The following is a 20,723-nucleotide window of genomic DNA, read 5'->3' on the forward strand; positions in this document are numbered from 1 at the left end:
GTCATCGTCAGTATTTAGATTGATGACCTACTAAGAACAAGTAAACGGAAGATTATATTCACTGTTGGCGAATTAAGGGCAGTGGGTTTTTTTTTTGGGGGGGGGGTTCTTTTTGGTTTTGGGTCTTTTGGGAGGGATATGTTTTGCGGGGGCAGGGGGTATTATTTGCGGGGGGGGGGTATTTGAGTAGTATTGGAGTGTTTCATTTTTGGGAGGGTATTGGGCATTTTATATGCTGGTATCCTGGGGCTATGGGTGGTCTTGGGAGGTTTATTTGGTGGAGGGTATATTCGGGAGAAAGATGGGGGGGGGGGGTCGAATAACATCAATCCTCAATTCTAGTAGGATTCCAATTTGACTAAGATAGACTAATGTACGGTGAGACCGATTCCTGTCTTGGTTTGATCCCATATTTTAAAGTCTTATAATCTAACTTGGTCTATTACACACGTTGCCATCTATAACCCTGCTGTTGTCTGAGAAAATTGGACAAAACGGGAACCAACAGGAAATCCTGAAAGGTCAGGCCAAAGGTCAAGGTCAAACAAAAGAGACGGTTCACAGCAGGAGACAGAAGGAGAAGAACAAGTCCTCTCGGGCGAATCACAACCGGCGAGCCATGGTGGATAGAAAGATGGCCCGGGGGATGGGCCCACTCACATAAACTCTTTTGAAGAACAACACATTTGTCTTTCAAATGGCAAAGTTCTTTATTCAGGATCACTTGTATAGCAAGAGCCAACATCTAGATGACTGTCATGGCGGACAGAAAGATGGCCCGGGGGATGGGCCCACTCACGTAAACTCATCTTAAGAACAACACATTGGCCTTTCAAACGGCAAAGTTCTTTACTCACAACCACTTGTTTGACAAGAGCCGACGTTTCGATGACTGTTGTCTTCATCAGAGCAATTATGACTGGTTTCTTCAAGGAGGTTGAAACCTTGGTTTACTGTGCACTGAAGGTCAGTGAGGTATAACTGGTTCCTAGTGTACTGAAGCTGGGTGTCACTGCTAACTATGCAGTCCCAAACTGTGTTAGCAGTAACACCTGGCTGATCAAAACATTCGCTCTTGTTATACAAGTGGTTGTGAATAAAAAAACGTTGCTATTCACCAACTTGATGAGATTTTTCATGTCTTTTTTGTCTTAATGTTTCACACACTGAAGTAGCCTTTTGGCCACCAACCCAAATTAATCTCTTCTCACTCTTGCCATATTCAGTTTTTCTTGTTTATATGCAAACATATCTAAGAATATGGCAATGATACACCAGCACTAATTATAAGCAAAAGGTCTTGTAAGTGATGAGAGTTTAAAAAGATATTGTCTTTGTCAAATTGATGCAATGTTGTTCTGAAAAAAAGGCCAGTATTACTTTTAGAGAGACTTATGCTCTCTACTTCTCTGGATGTGGAACCAGTGACACTATAGCTGAATCTTGTGCCTACATGTCAACCACTGCAATGTGTACAAATGGATACATGTGAGGAGATGTAAGAAAACAGTGCCAATAGGACTATGTTATTCTGGATAAATAGTGACAGATTGCATAACTTAACATAATTTTTCAGGATGAATACACGACTGTCAAGAATGTCTTCAGTTTGCAATTGTGATTGTACAACGTTCATACAATATTGGTGACACTAAACACAAATTGTGACGTATACTCTACGTTAGTTTACCTAACATTGTGCTTTAAAACCTGTAAGGATATTGTAAAGAAGGGAAACCCTTCACTTTATTGTTGTTGTTGCTTTTACATTTTGTTCATAAAGTAAAAGGCAAACTTAACATCAAAAGACGTTTAAGGCCTCTTGAAGATTAATGTGGAAAAGTATCTTTTGCAAATTAATTTTTGATTTGATTTATTGAAATTGCAACAGTGCAATACACGCGGAACATAGGCAGCTGTTGCTGGTGTTATGTCCCACACATAGAAACGTATACTGGACAGACAATACTCATTTTCACTTGAGTCTAGTGGGGAAAGTCGTGTTAAGTGCCTTTCCCAAGGGCACAAGATCGGTGGCATGTCGGGATTCGAACCCGAGACCTCTTGATTCAGAGTCGCGAACACTGCAGTTGCGCCACACGACCCCACTGCAAAATTAGAAAAGTACTTGGAGATGGAATCCTCCACCCTCCTTGCCTTTTCCTTTTTGCATACACGCGTACTTGTAATCTGCAATTTGAGAGATCTTCCCAAAGACTCATCCCAAAACACAAGGCCATGATACAGAAAAACCCTTAAAGATCCATTAATGACTATAACCCTAGGACTAGTCCTGTCCACCATGTTGATAATCCGCAACTTTCATCCACCATAACTTCTGTTTATTCATTCATTCATTCATTCACTCACTCACTCACTCTCACTCACTCACTCTCCTCACTCACTCACTCTCACTCATTCACTCACTCACACTCACTCTCACTACTCATTCACTCACTCACTCTCACCCACTCACTCTCTCATTCACTGTCACTCATTCACTCACTCATTCACACATTCACTCATTTACTCACTCACCCATTCACTCATTCACTCACTCATTCACTCACTCACTCACTCACTCACTCACTCACTCACTCACTCACTCATTTCATTGAGCTTACTCGGAACTCATATACACGTATGACTTTGTTTTCTTTATTCATTGTCGTGCCAATCCCTGATTCTAGATATAGAGCATAAAAGAATTGTCCAAATGGCTGCCTACTTACAGCGAGTGCAAGAAATTCCACCAAAGACTACAAGTATATCTATTAGTCTCCCTACGCTATACATAGTCCTGCAAAGTACATTGATACATTAAATACTTGAAAAGTACATTAATACATGTAATAGAAGCTGCCATACTTACACAGTAAGCAATTTGTGACCAATATGGCTATATAATGACATGATATGGCAAGACAGATTGGAGATGAGCAGTAGAATTTCCATAGTTAGCTAATCCCGAGTGACGATTTGGGATAACTACTAACGGCTTTACTCTACTCATGGAGGGCACTTTTACATGATCTAATGTTGTTCAGTACTGTTGCCATGTTGGGATGTGATGTGTTGTCCCCATAGACAACTTTCATCATATTCAATGATTGTTGGTAATAGCTGATGGCTTTACTGTGATCACCGAGTTTGTGCCAATATGCCCCAATGTTATTTAGTGATGAAGCAATGTCGGGATGTGGCGTTGTTTCACCATAGATAGCTTTCCTCATCTTCAGTGACTGTTCGTAATAACTAATAGCTTTCCTCTTATCCCCAAGGTCACTCCAACATGTCCCGATGTTGTTTAGTGATTTCGCAATGTCGGGATGTGGCATCGTTTCACCATAGATAGCTTTCATCATCTTCAGTGACTGTTCGTGATAACTGACAGCTTTTGTCTGATCACCAAGGTCACCCAAACAGTTCCCAATGTTGTTTAGTGATGACGCAATGTCGGGATGTGGCGTTGTTTCGCCATAGATAGCTTTCCTCATCTTCAGTGACTGTCCGTAATAAGTGATAGCTTTCCTTTGATCACCAAGACAACTCCAACATGTCCCAAAGTTGTTTAGTGATGTCGCAATGTCGGGATGTGGCGTTGTTTCGCCATAGATAGCTTTCCTCATCTTCAGTGACTGTTCGTAATAAGTGATAGCTTTCCTTTGATCACCAAGGTCACCCAAACAGTTCCCAATGTTGTTTAGTGATGACGCAATGTCGGGATGTGGCGTTGTTTCCCCATAGATAGCTTTCGTCATCTTCAGTGACTGTTCGTAATAAGTGATAGCTTTCCTTTGATTACCAAGGTCACCCAAACAGTTCCCAATGTTGTTTAGTGATTTAGCAATGTCGGGATGTGGCGTTGTTTCGCCATAGATAGCTTTCCTCATCTTCAGTGACTGTTCGTAATAAGTGATAGCTTTCCTTTGATCACCAAGGTCACCCAAACAGTTCCCAATGTTGTTTAGTGATGACGCAATGTCGGGATGTGGCGTTTTTTCGCCATAGATAGCTTTCTTCATCTTCAGTGACTGTTCGTAAAAACTGATAGCTTTCCTCTGGTCACCAAGGTCACTCCAACATATCCCAATGTTGTCTATTGATCCAGCAATTTCGGGACGCATTTCGGTGTCTGCACAAATATTTTTTCTAGCGCTAAGTCCTCGTTCGTAGTAGCTCTTCGCTTTCTCATAGTAACCGCAACTGTGCGAGACTCTGCCTAACGCCAAAAGTATCTCAAACTGCTTTTCCTCGTCACCACCCGCCTCTTGCAATGCTGCCTCAAAATGACGTAAGGATGCGTCTAACTGCAACAGCTGTTGTGCTATTTGCCCCCTGGTTTGAGCTGAGTTGTCAAAGATGGCAGTTGGGAATATCTTTGTTGTTCGATTATCCTTTTTAACTGTATCCACAATGCATCTTTTTAATGGAATGGCTGTATAGTAGTACCTGAACAACATTTTAGAGTTTGGTATGTGGAAAACTGACTCAACTACCGTGTCATCTACGTCATGTTTGTCCAGTACGATTTTCATCTCCGTGAGAGGAGACAGTTTGTCCTTCTGTCCTCCGTTTGCAATGTAGGTTCTTAACCGAACGCTCCGCTGAGATGCTGATCAGTACAGTCAAGTGGTGGGCATCTTCGTCACTGATCCACTGGGTCTTGTGTAACTCTTCTATCATTCCCCACACACTGGAGATCGTGATACCACAGCAAATACTTAACACATCAACGGCCACGCTGGGAAAACGGTAGATTTCTTTCTTTACATTCACAAGTTGGTCAGTTGGTTCAACGTTTTTATTTCCCGAATGTTATCCTTCAGTATCAGCATTGCTGACAACCGGGACAGAACAGGAGAACGGTCTACGCTGTTGTTGACAATGCTTGTATACTCATCTACCAAAGACTCGTCCCCTGTTAAGTAGGTCACCCGTCTGAGGATGTCTGACAGGTGATAGCCTTCCGCCAGGGAGATGTGAAGCTGCTGATATTCGGCCAACTTAGCCGGAGTCTGGATGAGACTAACGGGAGGTTTGCTTTTGGTTCCGTCTCTTCCAAACGGAGTCTTCGAAGCCCATGGCATGAAGCCGTCGAAGGCAAAGCCGCGAGGTGTGACGGAGTCGTAGAACCAGACTTTCTTTGGGTCTTCTGAGAGAAAGTCGTTGAGTGACGGGATGGCCATGGCCGGGAGAATGGTTTCCCCAAGGTTGATGACTTTCAGATGTAAGTAGTGTGTGAGATTTAGGAAATACCTCCGTGTATCATCATCATCCTTCCCCTCCTCAATCAGAATGGCGAACTCCAGGTCGGAGTACGGCGTCACCAGTTCTGTGGCCTGTGACCCCAACCCCATGAAAGCGTACTTACAGGGAGGAGGTCCGAGTTTGGCAATGCATTCGTCTGTCAGTACTTGGACAAACTCTTGTCTTTCAGCTGTGATGCTCTTGAACAAGTTCTTGATCGCTTCAGCTCGTTTGATCTCTACCTCTCTCACGACGGGATCGTCTTCATCATACTGATAAGGGTTGTGTTCCTGATGAATTGTTTCGAGCTGAGATTTTGCACGGGCGCGCGAGTTGTCCAGTTCCTTTATGTGATCTAACGCGCTGCTATACAGGCACGGTTCACAGTCAAGGTTACAGGTGTTTATAAGAAACTGCCTTTCTGTTTCTTGCAGTTTTGTCACCATGTTTTGTTTGTCTCCATTTGACCGTGCAATAGAAGCGTTATACAGAGCTGCCGCCTGTGTGAATTTCCTACCTTCTCCTGTCCGCTTACCTCGCTCGACGTAGACGTCACCCAACCTGCACAGACAGTCGGCTTCTTTGGCCTTCTTGGGTTTACTGCGATCTGTAGTCATGGAGTTGGAAAAAATAAGAATTGACCAATATTTAACAATTCTTTTTATGTTAGTTTCTGATATTTGCGTTCGAATTGGGTAAGGTAACTGAAAAAAGAAAGATTCGCTTATTAAGGTAAATAGAATTAAGTCAAATATCTTAATAAAGATTCAAATAAAAACAAAGGTTATCATGGAGAGATGTATAGAAAGGGTATTACAGACCATGAACCAACTTTAAGGCGGCTGCTATGTTCGTCTCTGCTGTGTCCAGGTCTCCATTTCTCACATCACGGTCTGCCGTCTGGAGGTACCTGCGGTAGGATCTAAACAACAAAGCCAGTTTTGAGAACAAAGGTGATAAATCGCTACTTGTGTTGTTGTACAAAAGTAATGAATGCCAAGCGTTCGTTTTTATTGCTACATAAAATTAAACAAAAACTTTATTACGACACAAAACCAAAGTTATGCACAATTATAGCATTTGTTGGCGTGTGTATAAGATATCTCTCCAACAGAATGTAAAATTGTCCCATTTTCATGTTTATTAAAGTGTTATTAGGATTTAAGCAATTAACAACACTGGGTACATTAGACAAGGAAACATTAAAGCACTAACATGTCATCGTCAACTTGATCTTGACTTGTGGTTCCGTCGCTAGAGGGCGCAGCTGAGAAGGTAGAGAAGAGGCCCTTCCGTCCTCTCACGTCTTGTTGCCGTTGTGCACGTGATAACCTCTGCGAGAACCGATAGGAAGATATGTTTAAGAGGTGGTTATGCAATCTACAAAGAGCTTTGACCAACGACCTGGCATGACCCCATGTAAAGTAAACTGAGTCTATGTTAAATACGGAGTATTTTCAGGGGAATATAAAATGTGATGAATATTGTTTGTCAAACTCCAAGGGCTAACTAAGACACATTCCATCCTGTTGTCAAGATGTACACATACCCATGGACAAAAATACATGCATAGTAACAGCTTATTGAATATTTTTGTCAAAGACTCAGTACAAACTCCACCCATACATTTCTTCGGAGAATTAAGCAATGGTGTTAATAAATCAATTCAAGAATTTGGTGTCATTCTAGCCGAAAAAGACCCCAAGTGACACGATAAGCCTTTACACAAATGGCGCCGAGAAATGCATGACGGGATATTCTTAGATAAACAAACCTAGAGGCCACCTAGTTGAAACCCGGAAGTATATTCTGGTACACTAGCGAGTGGTGACTAAGTAAAATAGTTCTCTCACCTTCTTTCTTGTTTTGGTGATGTCTTGTCTAATTTTTGCGGTGTGCAGTAAGCGGTGTACAATGACAACTGTTCCATGAACGTTGTGACACCGCGCCAGTGCCCTGTTGTACAGAGCAGTAGCTCTGGTCAAGTTTCTAGTGTCTCCAGTTTCTGTTCCTCTTTTCAGGTACACGTCACCCAGACTCTTGATCGCTTCTGTTTCTAACATGCTGTTGTCCTTTACTATCGCCTCTACCATCACCTGTGCGTATCCAACCAGCAAAGAGTCAGTGTTACCTCCGGTAGCCCGTCTCTTGTCCAGATCTTGGAACTTTGCCGCTACCTTTGCAGGTGTAGTCGTCTCCTTGTCTTCAGTTGGCTGTTCTTTACCCTGTGATGACAGCCCTTGTACAAGCCTCTCCGTGTAATGGTAGCGGTGTTCTATACCATCTGCCTGTTCTTCATGGTAACACCGTACCATAGCAGCAATGTAAAGCGCCAAGGCCGTGTTGAACTTCCCCACGTCCTTCCCGAGTCTTCCCTTCTCCACGTTCACGTCGCCCAGAGTTTTGAGCAGCTCCACTTCCGCCAGCCTGTCCGTGTCGGCCATAGCGTCCACCAGGGCACGAAGGTAGCCTGTCTCCGCCCGGGCTAGTCCGTACCTCCTGCACTTCTCGTCCGCCTCACGGAGTTTCTCACACACCCGCAACATGGTGACCCTCCGCTGAGAGAAGGTCTGTAAAACTGTTCCCCGTGTTGGCTTTATGGGCGTGACTCGAGCAAACACAGGTCTGGACAAACATCCCGCTGCTGGTGTCAGCATTACATCATCCCTCAGCCGATAACAAAGCTCAAAAGTCCAATACTCCTACTAACACATCGATAAAACTCGTAAACATGTCAGGTAGCGTGTTGTATTAGTTGTTTTATGTTATTTATTTCTCTGCACGGAGTTTCTCACAAACCAGCAACATTTTTTTGGGGGGGGGGGCGGGGTCATATTCCAACATTTCATGACTATACATGGTGACGGTACACTCAAGTTATATCAACAAGAGGAAAATATAGGACAGAAAAATACTTTATCATTTTTTACTTGAGTTAAGGAAAGTCTTGTAAAGTGAATTTCCCACTGGCACAAGATCGGTGGCATGTCAGGACTCGAACCCAGGACCTCTTGGTTCTAAGTCGAGCACATACGCCATACGACCCGGCATTGTTTTACCTGTGCTATATGTGGTAATAAAAATATTGTGGAAACACAAGACCTATCATGTCATCATTGTCTGCTGGTAAGAACGCACATAAGGGTAAAGCTGGTGTTGTCCTTGGTGCTGATCATGTCATTCCGCAGGCACCTGCTAGATGGCGCTTCAACACAGTATATCCACTTCTAGATCGGCACGATTCACGGCAGATGCGGCAGTTACTAGTCCTCAACAGTCCTCAATAGACAACTATGGGTGTGGCTGATATGTATGTAGATATAGCGTATTGTGTGTGGAGGGGCTACAACCTGTCAACCATCACCCTGTATTCTGTTTGATCAAGATTTTACTTCTGCTGTATGTGTTAATGAAAAGATTCGGCAAGATTCACGGTAGATGCGGCAGTTACTATTCCTTAGCAGTCCTCAGTAGACAACTATGGGTGTGGCTGATATGTATGTAGATATAGCGTATTGTGTGTGGAGGGGGGGGCTACAACCATCATCCTGTATTCTGTTTGCTCAATTGTACATACCAGTAGTCCAGTAGATAGGTATCACCACATTAGTTAAAAAAAAAACAAATCTATTTCATCGTTTTGTTCTGTTGCAATGAACCTGCCTTCTTACCGTCGCTGTTGTTGTCATGGCGAGAATCACCCGCTCATTCAATACCATCGTGATGCTGATAATCCACATCTTTCATCATCCATGACTTCTGTTCACTCACTCACTCACTCACTCACTCACTCACTCACCCACCCACTCACACACTCACTCACTCACTCACTCACTCACTCTCACTCACTCACTCACTCACTCACTCACTCACTCACTCACTCACTCACTCTCACTCACTCACTCACACTTACTCAGAAACAATACAAGCCTTTGTTTCCTTTATTCATTTGTACAGTATAGACATGTAGTCCCTGACGTTAGATATAGGACATATCAGAAAAGCATAAATCGCTGCTCAAGTGTAGGAATCCCACGAACGACTGTACATGTAAGTTACATAATATCATACTATGCTCCATTCTGGAAAGTACATTTGGTAGTTTCCTAGAATTCCTGTTATGTAATAGAAGCCACCATACCGAGTATACATTTTGTGAGCAATATAGCTATGTGATGACATGATATGGCAAGGCAGATTGGAGGTGTTCAGTAGTGTCTCCATAGTTAGCTAATCCTGAGTGACGATTTGGTATAACTAATAACGGCTTTACTCTACTCGTGGAGGGTACTTTTACAGGATCTAATGTTGTTCAGTACTATTGCAATGTTGGGATGTAATGTGTTATCCTCATAGATAACTTTCATCATATTCAATGTCTGTTCGTAAGAGCTGATGGCTTTACTGTGATCACCAAATTCGTGCCAACATGCCCCAATGTTGTTTAGTGATGAGGCAATGTCGGGATGTGGCGTTGTTTTGCCATAGATAGCTTGTCTCATCTTCAGAGACAGTTCGTAATATCTCATAGCTTTACTGTGATCACCGAATTCGTGCCAACATGCCCCAATGTTGTGTAGTGATTTAGCAATGTCGGGATGTGGCGTTGTTTCACCATAGATAGCTTTCATCATCTTCAGTGACTGTTCGTAATAACTGATAGCTTTCCTCTGATCACCAAGGTCACTCCAACAGTTCCCAAAGTTGTTTAGTGATGAAGCAATGTCGGGATGTGGCGTTGTTTCCCCATAGATAGCTTTCCTCATCTTCAGTGACTGTTCGTGATAACTGATAGCTTTTCTCCGATCACCAAGGTCACTCCAACATGCTCCAATGTTGTTTAGTGATGAAGCAATGTCGGGATGTGGGTTTGTATCGCCATAGATTGCTTTTGTCATCTTCAGTGACTGTTCGTGATAACTTACGGCTTTCCTTTGATCACCAAGGTCACGCCAACATGTCCCAATGTTGTTTAGTGATGACGCAATGTCAGGATGTGGCATTGTTTCGCCATAGATAGCTTTCATCATCTTCAGTGACTGTTTGTAATAACTGATAGCTTTTCTCTGATCACCAAGGCCACTCCAACATTTCCCGATGTTGTTCAGTGATGAAGCAATGTCAGGATGTGGCGTTGTTTCACCATAGGTAGCTTTCCTCATCTTCAGCGATTGTTCGTGATAACTGATAGCTTTTCTCATATCACCAAGGCCACTCCAACATTCCCCAATGTTGTTCAGTGATGAAGCAATGTCGGGATGTGGCGTTGTTTCGCCATAGATAGCTTTCATCATCTTCAGTGACTGCTCATTATAACTGATAGCTTTTCTCTGGTCACCAAGATCATTCCAACAGTTCCCAATGTTGTTTAGTGACGAAGCAATGTCTGGGTGTGGCGTTGTTTCGCCATAGATAGCTTTCCTCATCTTTAGTGACTGTTCGTAATAACTGATAGCTTTCCTCTGATCGCCAAGGTCACTCCAACATGTCCCAATGTTGTGTAATGATGACGCAATGTCTGGATGTTCTGTTGCTTCGCCATAGATAGCCTTTATCATCTTCAGTGACTGTTCGTAGTACGTGATCGCTTTTCTCTGACCACCAAGGTCGCTCCAACATGCCCCAATATTGTGTAGTGATAAAGCAATGTCAGGATGTGGCGTTGTTTCGCCATAGATAGCTTTCATCATTTTCAGTGACTGTTCGTAATAACTGATAGCTTTCCTCTGATCACCAAGGTTACTCCAACATACCCCAACGTTGTTTAGTGATGAAGCAATGTCGGGATGTGGCTTTGTTTCGCCAAAGATAGCTTTCCTCATTTTCAGAGATTGTTCGTAATAACTAAAAGCTCTCCTCTTATCGCCAAGGTCACTCCAACATGCCCCAATGTTGTTTAGTGATGAAGCAATGTCAGGATGTTCTGTTGTGTCGCCATACATAACTCTCACCATCTTCAGTGACTGTTCGTGATAACTGAGAGCTTTTCTCTGATCACCAAGCTTACGCCAACAATTCCCAATGTTGCTTAGTGATTTAGCAATGTCAGGATATGGCGTTGTTTCAGCATAGATATTTTTCGTCATCTTCAGCGACTGTTCGTAATAACTGATAGCTTTTCTCTGATCGCCAAGGTCACTCCAACATGCCCCGATGTTGTTTAGTGATTTAGCAATGTCGAGATGTGGCGTTGTTTCACCATATATAGCTTTCATCCTCATTAGTGACTGTTCGTGATAACTGATAGCTTTCCTCTGATCACCAAGGCCGTTCCAACATGACCCAATGTTTGCGAGTAACGAGGCAATTGCGGGATGCGTTTTGGTGCCTTCGTCAATAGTATTTCCAATTCTGAGTGCCTGTTTGTAGTAGCTAATCGCTTTCTCATAGTCACCGCGACTGTGCGAGACATTGCCTAACGCCAAAAGTATGCCCAACTGCTTTTCCTCGTCACCACCCGCCTCTTTCAGTGCTGCCTCCAAGTGACGTACGGATGCGTCAAACTGTAGCAGTTGATGTGTTATTCGGCCCCTGGTTTGAGATGAGTTGTCAAAGATGGCTGTTGGGAATATCTTTGTGGTTTGATTTTCAATTTGAATTGTATCCATAATACATCTTTTTAATGGAAAGGCTGTATAGTAGTACCTGAACAACATTTTCGAGTCCGGTATGTGGAAAACTGACTCAACGATGGTGTCATCTACGTCATGTTTGTCCAGTTGGACTTTCATCTCCGTGAGAGGAGACAGTCTGTCCTTCTGTCCTCCGTTGGCAATGTACGTTCTTAACCGTAGCTCCGCTGAGATGCTGATCAGTACAGTCAAGTGGTGGGCATCTTCGTCACTGATCTGCTGTGTCTTGTGTAACTCTTCTATCATTCCCCACACACTGGGGATCGTGATACCACAGCAAATACTCAACACATCGACAGACACGCTGGGAAAACGGTAGATTTCTTTCTTCACATCTAGAAGTTGGTCGGTTGGTTCAACGTTTTTTATTTCCCGAATGTTATCCTTCAGTATCAGCATTGCTGACAACCGGGACAGAACAGGAGAACGGTCTACGCTGTTGTTGACAATGCTTGTATACTCATCTACCAAAGACTCGTCCCCTGTTAAGTAGGTCACCCGTCTGAGGATGTCTGACAGGTGATAGCCTTCCGCCAGGGCGATGTGCAGATGCTGATATTCGGCCAACTCGGTAGGCGTCTGGATGAGACTAACGGGAGGTTTGCTTTTGGTTTGATCTCTTCCAAACGGAGTCTTAGAAGCCCATGGCATGAAGCCGTCAAAGGCGAAGCCGCGAGGTGTGACGGAGTCAAAGAACCAGTCTTTCTCTGGGTCTTCTGAGAGAAAGTCGTTGAGTGACGGGATGGCCATGGCTGGGAGGATGGTTTCCCCAAGGTTGATGACTTTGAGATGTAAGTAGTGTGTAAGATTTAGGAAGTACCTCCGTGTATCATCATCATCCTTCCCCTCCTCAATCAGAATGGCGAACTCCAGGTCGGAGTACGGCGTCACCAGTTCTGTGGCCTGTGACCCCAACCCCATGAAAGCGTACTTACAAGGGGGAGGTCCGAGTTTGGCGATGCATTCATCTGTCAGTACTTGGATAAACTCTCGTCTTTCAACTGTGATGCTCTTGAACAAGTTCTTGATTGCTTCAGCTCGTTTGATCTCTACCTCTCTCACGACGGGATCGTCTTCATCATACTGATAAGGGTTGTGTTCCTGATGAATTGTTTCGAGCTGAGATTTTGCACGTGCGCGCAAGTTGTCCAGTTCATTTCTGTGATCTAACGCGCCGCTATACGGACACGGTTCACAGTCAAGGTTACAGGTGTTTTTAAGAAACTGCCTTTCTGTTTCTTGCAGCTTCGTTACCATGTTTTCTTTGGGTCCATCTGACCGCGCCATGGAGGCGTTATACAGAGCTGCCGCCTGTGTGAATTTCCTACCTTCTCCTGTCCGCTTACCTCGCTCGACGTAGACGTCACCCAACCTGCACAGACAGTCGGCCTCTTTGGCCTTTTCGGGTTTACTGTGATCTGTAGGGAGGAATTAAAAATTTAAACTGATCATTTAATGTGAAGCAAAGTAGTGCATAATTTTTTTTTTTACTTAGTACAAAACCAAGTCTTCCATTATAGAGGAAAATGAGTTAATGGAACTGTCAATGAAAAATTAAGAGAAGACTGAAAAAAGGTTATATTATGTAGGTATCAAAATTTTAAACAGACCGTGAACCAGCTTTAGGGCGGCTGCTAGATTCTGCTCTGCTGCGTCCAGGTCTCCATTTCCTAAGTCACGGTCTGCCGTCTTGATGTACCTGCGGTAGGATCTAAACAACGAAGGAAACGTTGTTTTGAACTATATAACTGTACTTCAGAAAGGTACCAAATGCACCACAAAGTGTTTGACATAGTGCTCAATACATATTAGGCCAATCATCCAATACACATATGTAATAGTGTTGACATAAAATTGAACAACGTAGTCTTTTCAATGTCACAAACAGACGTTATACACTGTAGTAATATTGATAATACTGTATATGGCCTCTTGTTTATGTTTTCCGTTTATTTCGTTACTGAATGCATTAAAAAGGAAACACAAAATCACTAACATGTCGTCGTTAACTTTACTGGTGGTTCCGTCGCTAGAGGGCGCAGCTGAGAAGGGAGAGAAGTGACCCGTCCGTTCTCTCACGTCTTGTTGTTTTTGCGTACGTGTTGACCTCTGCGAGAACCGATAGGGAGTATTAACGCTATGTATCATCAACAGGTGGTCATGTAAACCACAAAAGAGCTTTGACCAAGGTCAAAGGTAAATGACCAGACATGACGCGTGGAAGACCAATGCCAACCAAGACCAATGTTATTAACATTTTTTTGTTCAGTATCATTGTTGATATGTTTATTTTGATACGAACTGTCTCATAATTGTGGTCAGGGAGTTGAAAAGGCATTCTTAGGCCTGTTTCCCATGACCGGTTTTACATGTAATATACTACTATATGTAAAAAAGTTGGATACCTATTTGACTTCATACAACAAGACACATTCCACCCTATTGTCAAGAAATACATGTATATTCACAACTGATGGAACTATCCTGTCCCAAAAGATTCAGTACAAACTCCACCTTTACTTTTGTTCAGGGAATTAAGCAATGAAGTGAATAAATCAATATAGGAAGTTGCTATTCTAGCGGAGAAAGGCTCTTGACCTCAGGTGTCACGATGACTCTTTTCAACGTTAGCTCCACGAAATACATGGCGGAAAAATAAACAAACAGAGTCTAAACCCGGGCGTCTAGTAATGCATCAGCATGGTGAGTCCTGTCGCCATGCTCAAGTAAGAAATAGTTCTCTCACCTTGTTTCTTGTTGTGGTGATGTCTTGTCTGATTCTTGAGGTGTGCAGTAAGCGGTGAACAATGACAACTGTTCCATGAACGTTGTGACACCGCGCAAGTGCCCTGTTGTACAGAGCAGTAGCTCTGGTCAAGTTTCTAGTGTCTCCAGTTTCTGTTCCTCTTTTCAGGTACACGTCACCCAGACTCTTGATCGCTTCTGTTTCTAGCATGCTGTTGTCTTTTACTATCGCCTCTACCATTACCTGTGCGTATCCAACCAGCAAAGAGTCTGTGTTATCTCTGGCAGCCCGTCTCTTGTCCAGATCTTCGAACTTTGCCGCTACCTTTGCAGGTGTAGTCGTCTCCTTGTCTTCTGTTGGCTGCTCTTTACCCTGTGATGACAGCCCTTGTAAAAGCCTCTCCGTGTAGTGGTAGCGGTGTTCTATACCATCTGCCTGTTCTTCATGGTAACACCGCACCATAGCAGCAATGTAAAGAGCCAAGGCTGTGTTGAACTTCCCCACGTCCTTCCCGAGTCTTCCCTTCTCCACGTTCACGTCGCCCAGAGTTTTGAGCAGCTCCACTTCCGCCAGCCTGTCCGTGTCGGCCATGGCGTCCACCAGGGCACGGAGGTAGCCTGTCTCCGCCCGGGCTAGTCCGTACCTCCTGCCCTTCTCGTCCGCCTCACGGAGTTTCTCACACACCCGCAACATGGCGCACACTTGCTACGCTTCAGAAGAAAGAGTCTTTAAGAATCCTTCTTCACGGGCACAGTACCCCTCCTTAGCTTTCTGCGCCTGTCTTAAGCAAACACAGGTTTCACAATGCATTGTGTCATCTGTCAATGCAGAAGTCAAAGGTCCAATACAAAAGCTTTGGAAATACCCGTAAACAGATCACTGGCAGGTAACCCGCCTACCTGCCTAAGACTTAAGTACTCAGACCTTTTGCTTTCTTAACACAGTTTTGCAGGAAGACTGGTTCTTTACCGCCAACACTGCGTCTTAAACTGTATAATAAATAATTCTGATGTCGTCTTTGATTTGATCTTTTTACCGTTTTCGGGTCTTCCAGGTGGCCTCGTGTTTGATAAACCCTGCTGGTATACCTTTGGCCATATTTGTAGACCCAGAAATTACAGTATATTGGTAAACGGCCCCAACTGGACACTAGAATTCCTTCCTGGTTGGAAAATTTATTCTACTATAGTCTTATGTACTGCAGTGCATTCCGTTGGTCTGTGCCAGTGTTTTCTGCCCCTACGTTAGCTCGAATATCACCGTTTGCAATGTGGCCGTATATGGTGTCAGTATTTTACCCTAGTGACAATGACAAGTTTGAATAGTAGGTGGTATATGGTGTCAGTGTTTTCTGTAACCATAGTGACAATGGCAAGTTTGAATAGTCGGACTGGTATATGGTGTCAGTGTTTTGTGTAACCCTAGTGCAATGCCAACATGTAACGGTCTCTCTCTGCCCTCTACCACGGCCCCCACTTGGTATATGTATTTACACGGGCCACTGATGTTGTACGTGGGCCCCTGATTCTGTACTTAAAGCTAGAGTCACATTTCCTCGAGGCGGCGATGTCCAGCCGTCGAGAACCCCGCCAGTTGCCTTCCAGGTCCCCGTGCGGTAGTGCCAAACTAGCCCGCAAACGCACCGCGTGGGCCCTTTTTTATTGTGAACTTGGCTTACGTCGATGAACTGATATACCTACATGTAATTTAAAGTCATAACCCGGTCACCAGCCTCTCCCAGGGCTTCAGAGGAGCTCCCTCGGGCCACTGTAAGCACTGAAACCGCCTGGAAGATTAGCCCGCCCCGGTGATTTGGCCTGCCTGCCTGTCCACCAACGCAGAGGACAAATACAGGACAGACAATTACTCATTTTTACAGTGTTAAGTGAGGAAAGTCGTGTCCCTTTCCCAAAGGCACAAGATAGGTGGCATGTCAGGACTCAAACCCGGGACCTCTTGGTTCTAAGTCAAGCACTTTTCCGTTACGCCTCGCGCCCCCGCATTGGTTTACCTCTGCTACATGTGGTAATTAAAATATTGTGGAAACACAAGGACTATCATGTCATCATTGTCTGCTGGTAAGAGCGCACATAAAGATAAGGCTGGTGCTGTCCTTGGTGCTGATCATGTCATTCCGCAGGCACCTGCTAGATGACGCTTCAACACAGTATAGCCACTTCTAGATCGGCACGATTCACGGCAGATGCGGCAGTTATTAGTCCTCAACAGTCCCCAATAGACAACTATGGGTGCAGCTGATATGTATGTAGATACAGCGTATTGTGTGTGGAGGGGCTACAACCATCATCCTGTGTTCTGTTTGCTAGATATCACCACATTAGTTAACTAGAGTTCCCCGATCCCATACCTTCGCCAAATGATGTTAATCTTTATAACTGAAATTATAGATTAGATTATTCCCCCCTGATTTAAGAAATAGGAACCTAATTTTCATGAATTATATCATTTTATTATAATCTCAACCAAAAGACAGCCTTATATTAACAAACAATGCATTCTAGCATTTCGTAATAAATTATGCAAATGAGGTCCTGATTTGAATAAATTATGTTTAATGATGTTCACCTCAACTAAACTTTCAAATACCACAAGTATGAAATTCCAGGCAGTTATCATTACATAATTATAAAATTTTCTCATTAATTATGCAAATTAAGTCATTATTAACATAATCAATATCTTCCTGTGTTTCTCTCGTTGTCAATTACCAATGTCACAAGCTTCAATTGTCCTATCATGGAATGCAGCTGATTTATAGAATTTCCCCATAAATTATGCAAATTACATCCATATTTGCATAATTGTCACATAATTATATTAAACATCACGTAAGCTACCTACATACCAAAAATCACGACGATCCGTCAACCGGTTCTTGAGTTATCCCCTTTTGAATATTTTCAAGAATATATCGCTGCAGTTCCAGAGCAAGCCGCTAGGGGGCCTAAACTCACATCACTTCTTCCCCAGCACAAGAGCTACCTACCATCTAAATTTCATCACCATAGCATGTCTAGATCATGAGATATCAAAACCGGAAGTTCAGCTGCAGTACCATAACAAGCCGCTAGGGGGTCCAAAATCTAATCATTTTGAGGTCTCATCAAGACTTACCCATCTACCAAGTATCAAGACAATCCATCAAGGCCTTCTCAAGTTATCGTGTTGACAGACAGACAGACAGACACACACACACACACACACACACACACATACACGAACGCCCCTGAAAACATAACCTTCTTGGCGAAGGTAATGAATGAATGAATGAATGAATGGAAGAATGAATGAATGAATGAATGAATGAATGAATGAATGAATGAATGAATGAATGAATGAATGCTTTATGTCCGTGCCGTGTGGGCTTATACGACACCATTTCATAACACTAGAGTTCCCCGATCCCATACCTTCGCCAAATGATGTTAATCTTTATAACTGAAATTATAGATTAGATTATTCCCCCTGATTTAAGAAATAGGAACCTAATTTTCATGAATTATATCATTTTATTATAATCTCAACCAAAAGACAGCCTTATATTAACAAACAATGCATTCTAGCATTTCGTAATAAATTATGCAAATGAGGTCCTGATTTGAATAAATTATGTTTAATGATGTTCACCTCAACTAAACTTTCAAATACCACAAGTATGAAATTCCAGGCAGTTATCATTACATAATTATAAAAATTTTCTCATTAATTATGCAAATTAAGTCATTATTAACATAATCAATATCTTCCTGTGTTTCTCTCGTTGTCAATTACCAATGTCACAAGCTTCAATTGTCCTATCATGGAATGCAGCTGATTTATAGAATTTCCCCATAAATTATGCAAATTACATTCATATTTGCATAATTGTCACATAATTATATTAAACATCACGTAAGCTACCTACATACCAAAAATCACGACGATCCGTCTACCGGTTCTTGAGTTATCCCCTTTTGAATATTTTCAAGAATATATCCCTGCAGTTCCAGAGCAAGCCGCTAGGGGGCCCAAACTTACGTCACTTTTTCCCCAGCACAAGAGCTACCTACCACCCAAATTTCATCACCATAGCATGTCTAGATCATGAGATATCAAAACCGGAAGTTCAGCTGCAGTACCATTAAAAGCCGCTAGGGGGCCCAAAATCTAATCATTTTGAGGTCTCATCAAGACCTACCCACCTACCAAGTATCAAGACAATCCATCAAGGCCTTCTCAAGTTATCGTGTTGACAGACAGACAGACAGACACACACACACACACACACACACACACACACATACACGAACGCCGCTGAAAACATAACCTTCTTGGCGAAGGTAATAAACAACAATTCTATTTGATGGTTTTGTTCTGTTGCAATGAACCTACCTTCTTACCGTCGCTATTGTTGTCATGGTGAGAATCACCCGCTCATTCAATACCATCGTGATGCTGATAATCCACATCTTTCATCATCCATAACTTCTGTTCACTCTCTCACTCACTCACTCACTCACTCACTCACTCACTCACTCTCTCACTCACACACTCACTCAGTCACTCACTCACTCACTCACTCACTCACTCACTCACTCATTTCATTGAGCTTACTCGGAACTCATATACATGTATGACTTTGTTTCCTTTATGCATTGTCGTGCTAATCCCTGATTCTAGATATAGAACATAAAGGAATTGTCCAAATGGCTGCCTACTTATAATGAGTGCAAGAAATTCCACCGAAGACTACGAATGTATAGTCTCCCTACGCAATACATAGTCCTGCAAAGTAAATCAATTCCCCTTATCATGTAGTAGAAGCTGCTATACTTAGTAATACATAGTAAGCAATTTGTGACCAAGATAGCTATGTAATGACATGATATGACAAGACAGATTGGAGGTGTTCAGTAGTGTCTCCATAGTTAGCTAATCCTGAGTGACGATTTGCTATAACTACTAACGGCTTTACTCTACTCGTGGAGGGCACTTTTACATAATCTAATATTGTTCAGTACTGATGCTATGTTGGGATGGGATGTCTTGTCCCCGTAGATAACTTTCATCATATTCAAAGACTGTCGGTAATACTTCATGGCTTTACTGTGATCACTGAGTCGTTTCCAACATACCCCAATGTTAGAAAGTGATTCCGCAATGTCAGGATGTGGCGATGTTTCGCCATAAATAGCTTTCTTCATCTTTAGTGACTGTTCGTAATAACTGATAGCTTTTCTATGATCACCAAGGTGACTCCAACATGATCCAATGTTGTTTAGTGATGATGCAATGTCTGGATGTGTCGTTGTTTCGCCATAGATAGCCTTCATCATCTTCAGTGACTGTTCGTGATAACTAATAGCTTTCCTCTGATCACCAAGGTGACTCCAACATACCCCAATGTTGTTTAGTGATGATGCAATGTCTGGATGTGGCGTTGTTTCCCCATAGATAGCTTTCTTCATCTTCAGTGACTGTTCGTGATAACCTGATAGCTTTCCTCTGATCACCAAGGTGACTCCAACGTACCGCAATGTTGTTTAGTGATGATGCAATGTCGGGATGTGGCGTTGTTTCCCCATAGATAGCTTTCATCATCTTCAGTGACTGTTCGTAATAACTAATAGCTTTCCTCTGATCACCAAGGTCACTCCAACATGCCCCAATGTTGTTTAGTGGTGTAGCAATGTCGGGATGTGGCGTTGTTTTACCATAGATAGCTTTCCTCATCTTCAGTGACTGTTTGTAATAACTGATAGCTTTCCTCTGATCACCAAGGTGACTCCAACATGTCCCAATGTTGTGTAGTGATCCAGCAATGTCGGGATGTGGCGTTGTTTCACCATAGATAGCTTTACTCGTCTTCAGTGACTGTTCGTAATAGCTGATAGCTTTTCTCTGATCGCCAAGGCAGCTCCAACATGTCCCAATCTTTTCAAGTAACGAGGAAAATACGGGACTCAGTTTGTTGTGTGCATAAATTCTATTGCCAGCGCTAAGTACCAGTTCGTAGTAGCTCTTTGCTTTGTCATAGTCACCGCGACTGCGTGAGACACTGCCTAATGCCAAAAGTATGTCAAACAGCTTTTCCT

General features: G+C 43.0%; 3 protein-coding genes and 1 pseudogene across 3 annotated transcripts; all 4 read right to left on the reverse strand.

The window, feature by feature from the left end:
• Positions 1-2,980: 2,980 nt before the first annotated feature.
• On the reverse strand, positions 2,981-4,510 carry LOC109466490 (nephrocystin-3-like). Its single transcript, XM_019764211.1, has 2 exons — positions 3,865-4,510; positions 2,981-3,795 (listed from the first exon to the last, which is right to left on the reverse strand). The coding sequence occupies exons 1-2, from the start codon at positions 4,461-4,463 to the stop codon at positions 3,006-3,008; spliced, it is 1,389 nt and encodes a 462-aa protein (XP_019619770.1). The 5' UTR covers positions 4,464-4,510; the 3' UTR covers positions 2,981-3,005.
• A 542-nt stretch (positions 4,511-5,052) lies between these two features.
• LOC109466489 lies at positions 5,053-7,796 on the reverse strand (annotated as a pseudogene).
• Positions 7,797-9,524: 1,728 nt separating this feature from the next.
• LOC109466458 lies at positions 9,525-16,456 on the reverse strand. Its single transcript, XM_019764179.1, has 5 exons — positions 14,629-16,456; positions 13,867-13,991; positions 13,493-13,593; positions 11,687-13,300; positions 9,525-10,234 (listed from the first exon to the last, which is right to left on the reverse strand). Exons 1-5 carry the CDS (start codon positions 15,319-15,321, stop codon positions 9,525-9,527), a joined length of 3,243 nt encoding a protein of 1,080 aa, XP_019619738.1. The 5' UTR covers positions 15,322-16,456.
• Positions 16,457-19,213: 2,757 nt separating this feature from the next.
• On the reverse strand, positions 19,214-20,663 carry LOC109466459 (kinesin light chain-like). The gene is made up of 3 exons (XM_019764180.1): positions 20,635-20,663; positions 20,385-20,590; positions 19,214-20,119 (listed from the first exon to the last, which is right to left on the reverse strand). Exons 1-3 carry the CDS (start codon positions 20,661-20,663, stop codon positions 19,605-19,607), a joined length of 750 nt encoding a protein of 249 aa, XP_019619739.1. The 3' UTR covers positions 19,214-19,604.
• Between the last annotated feature and the right edge of the window lie 60 nt (positions 20,664-20,723).

Source organism: Branchiostoma belcheri, unplaced genomic scaffold (assembly GCF_001625305.1).
Source record: "Branchiostoma belcheri isolate BF01 breed outbred unplaced genomic scaffold, Haploidv18h27 scaffold168, whole genome shotgun sequence".
NCBI classification, from domain to species: Eukaryota; Metazoa; Chordata; class Leptocardii; order Amphioxiformes; family Branchiostomatidae; genus Branchiostoma; species Branchiostoma belcheri.

Excerpts from the sequence above, each read along its gene's own strand:
- LOC109466459 (XM_019764180.1), bottom strand. The coding sequence starts at position 20,663 with ATGACAAAGCAAAGAGCTACTACGAACTG. Across the intron at positions 20,591-20,634 it reads CAAAGAGCTACTACGAACTG|TCCCGTATTTTCCTCGTTAC; the intron begins GTACTTAGCGCT and ends CAACAAACTGAG. Across the intron at positions 20,120-20,384 it reads TGATCAGAGGAAAGCTATCA|GTTATCACGAACAGTCACTG; the intron begins GTTATTACAAAC and ends GAAAGCTATCAG.
- LOC109466490 (XM_019764211.1), bottom strand. The coding sequence starts at position 4,463 with ATGTTGTTCAGGTACTACTATACAGCCATTCCATTAAAAAGATGCATT. Across the intron at positions 3,796-3,864 it reads GCTATCTATGGCGAAACAAC|GAAAGCTATCACTTATTACG; the intron begins GCCACATCCCGA and ends TGGTAATCAAAG.
- LOC109466458 (XM_019764179.1), bottom strand. The coding sequence starts at position 15,321 with ATGTTGCGGGTGTGTGAGAAACTCCGTGAGGCGGACGAGAAGGGCAGG. Across the intron at positions 13,594-13,866 it reads GACGACATGTTAGTGATTTT|ATCCTACCGCAGGTACATCA; the intron begins GTGTTTCCTTTT and ends TTCGTTGTTTAG. Across the intron at positions 10,235-11,686 it reads TGGTGACGAGGAAAAGCAGT|CGTCATCACTAAACAACATT; the intron begins TGGGCATACTTT and ends ATCCTGACATTG.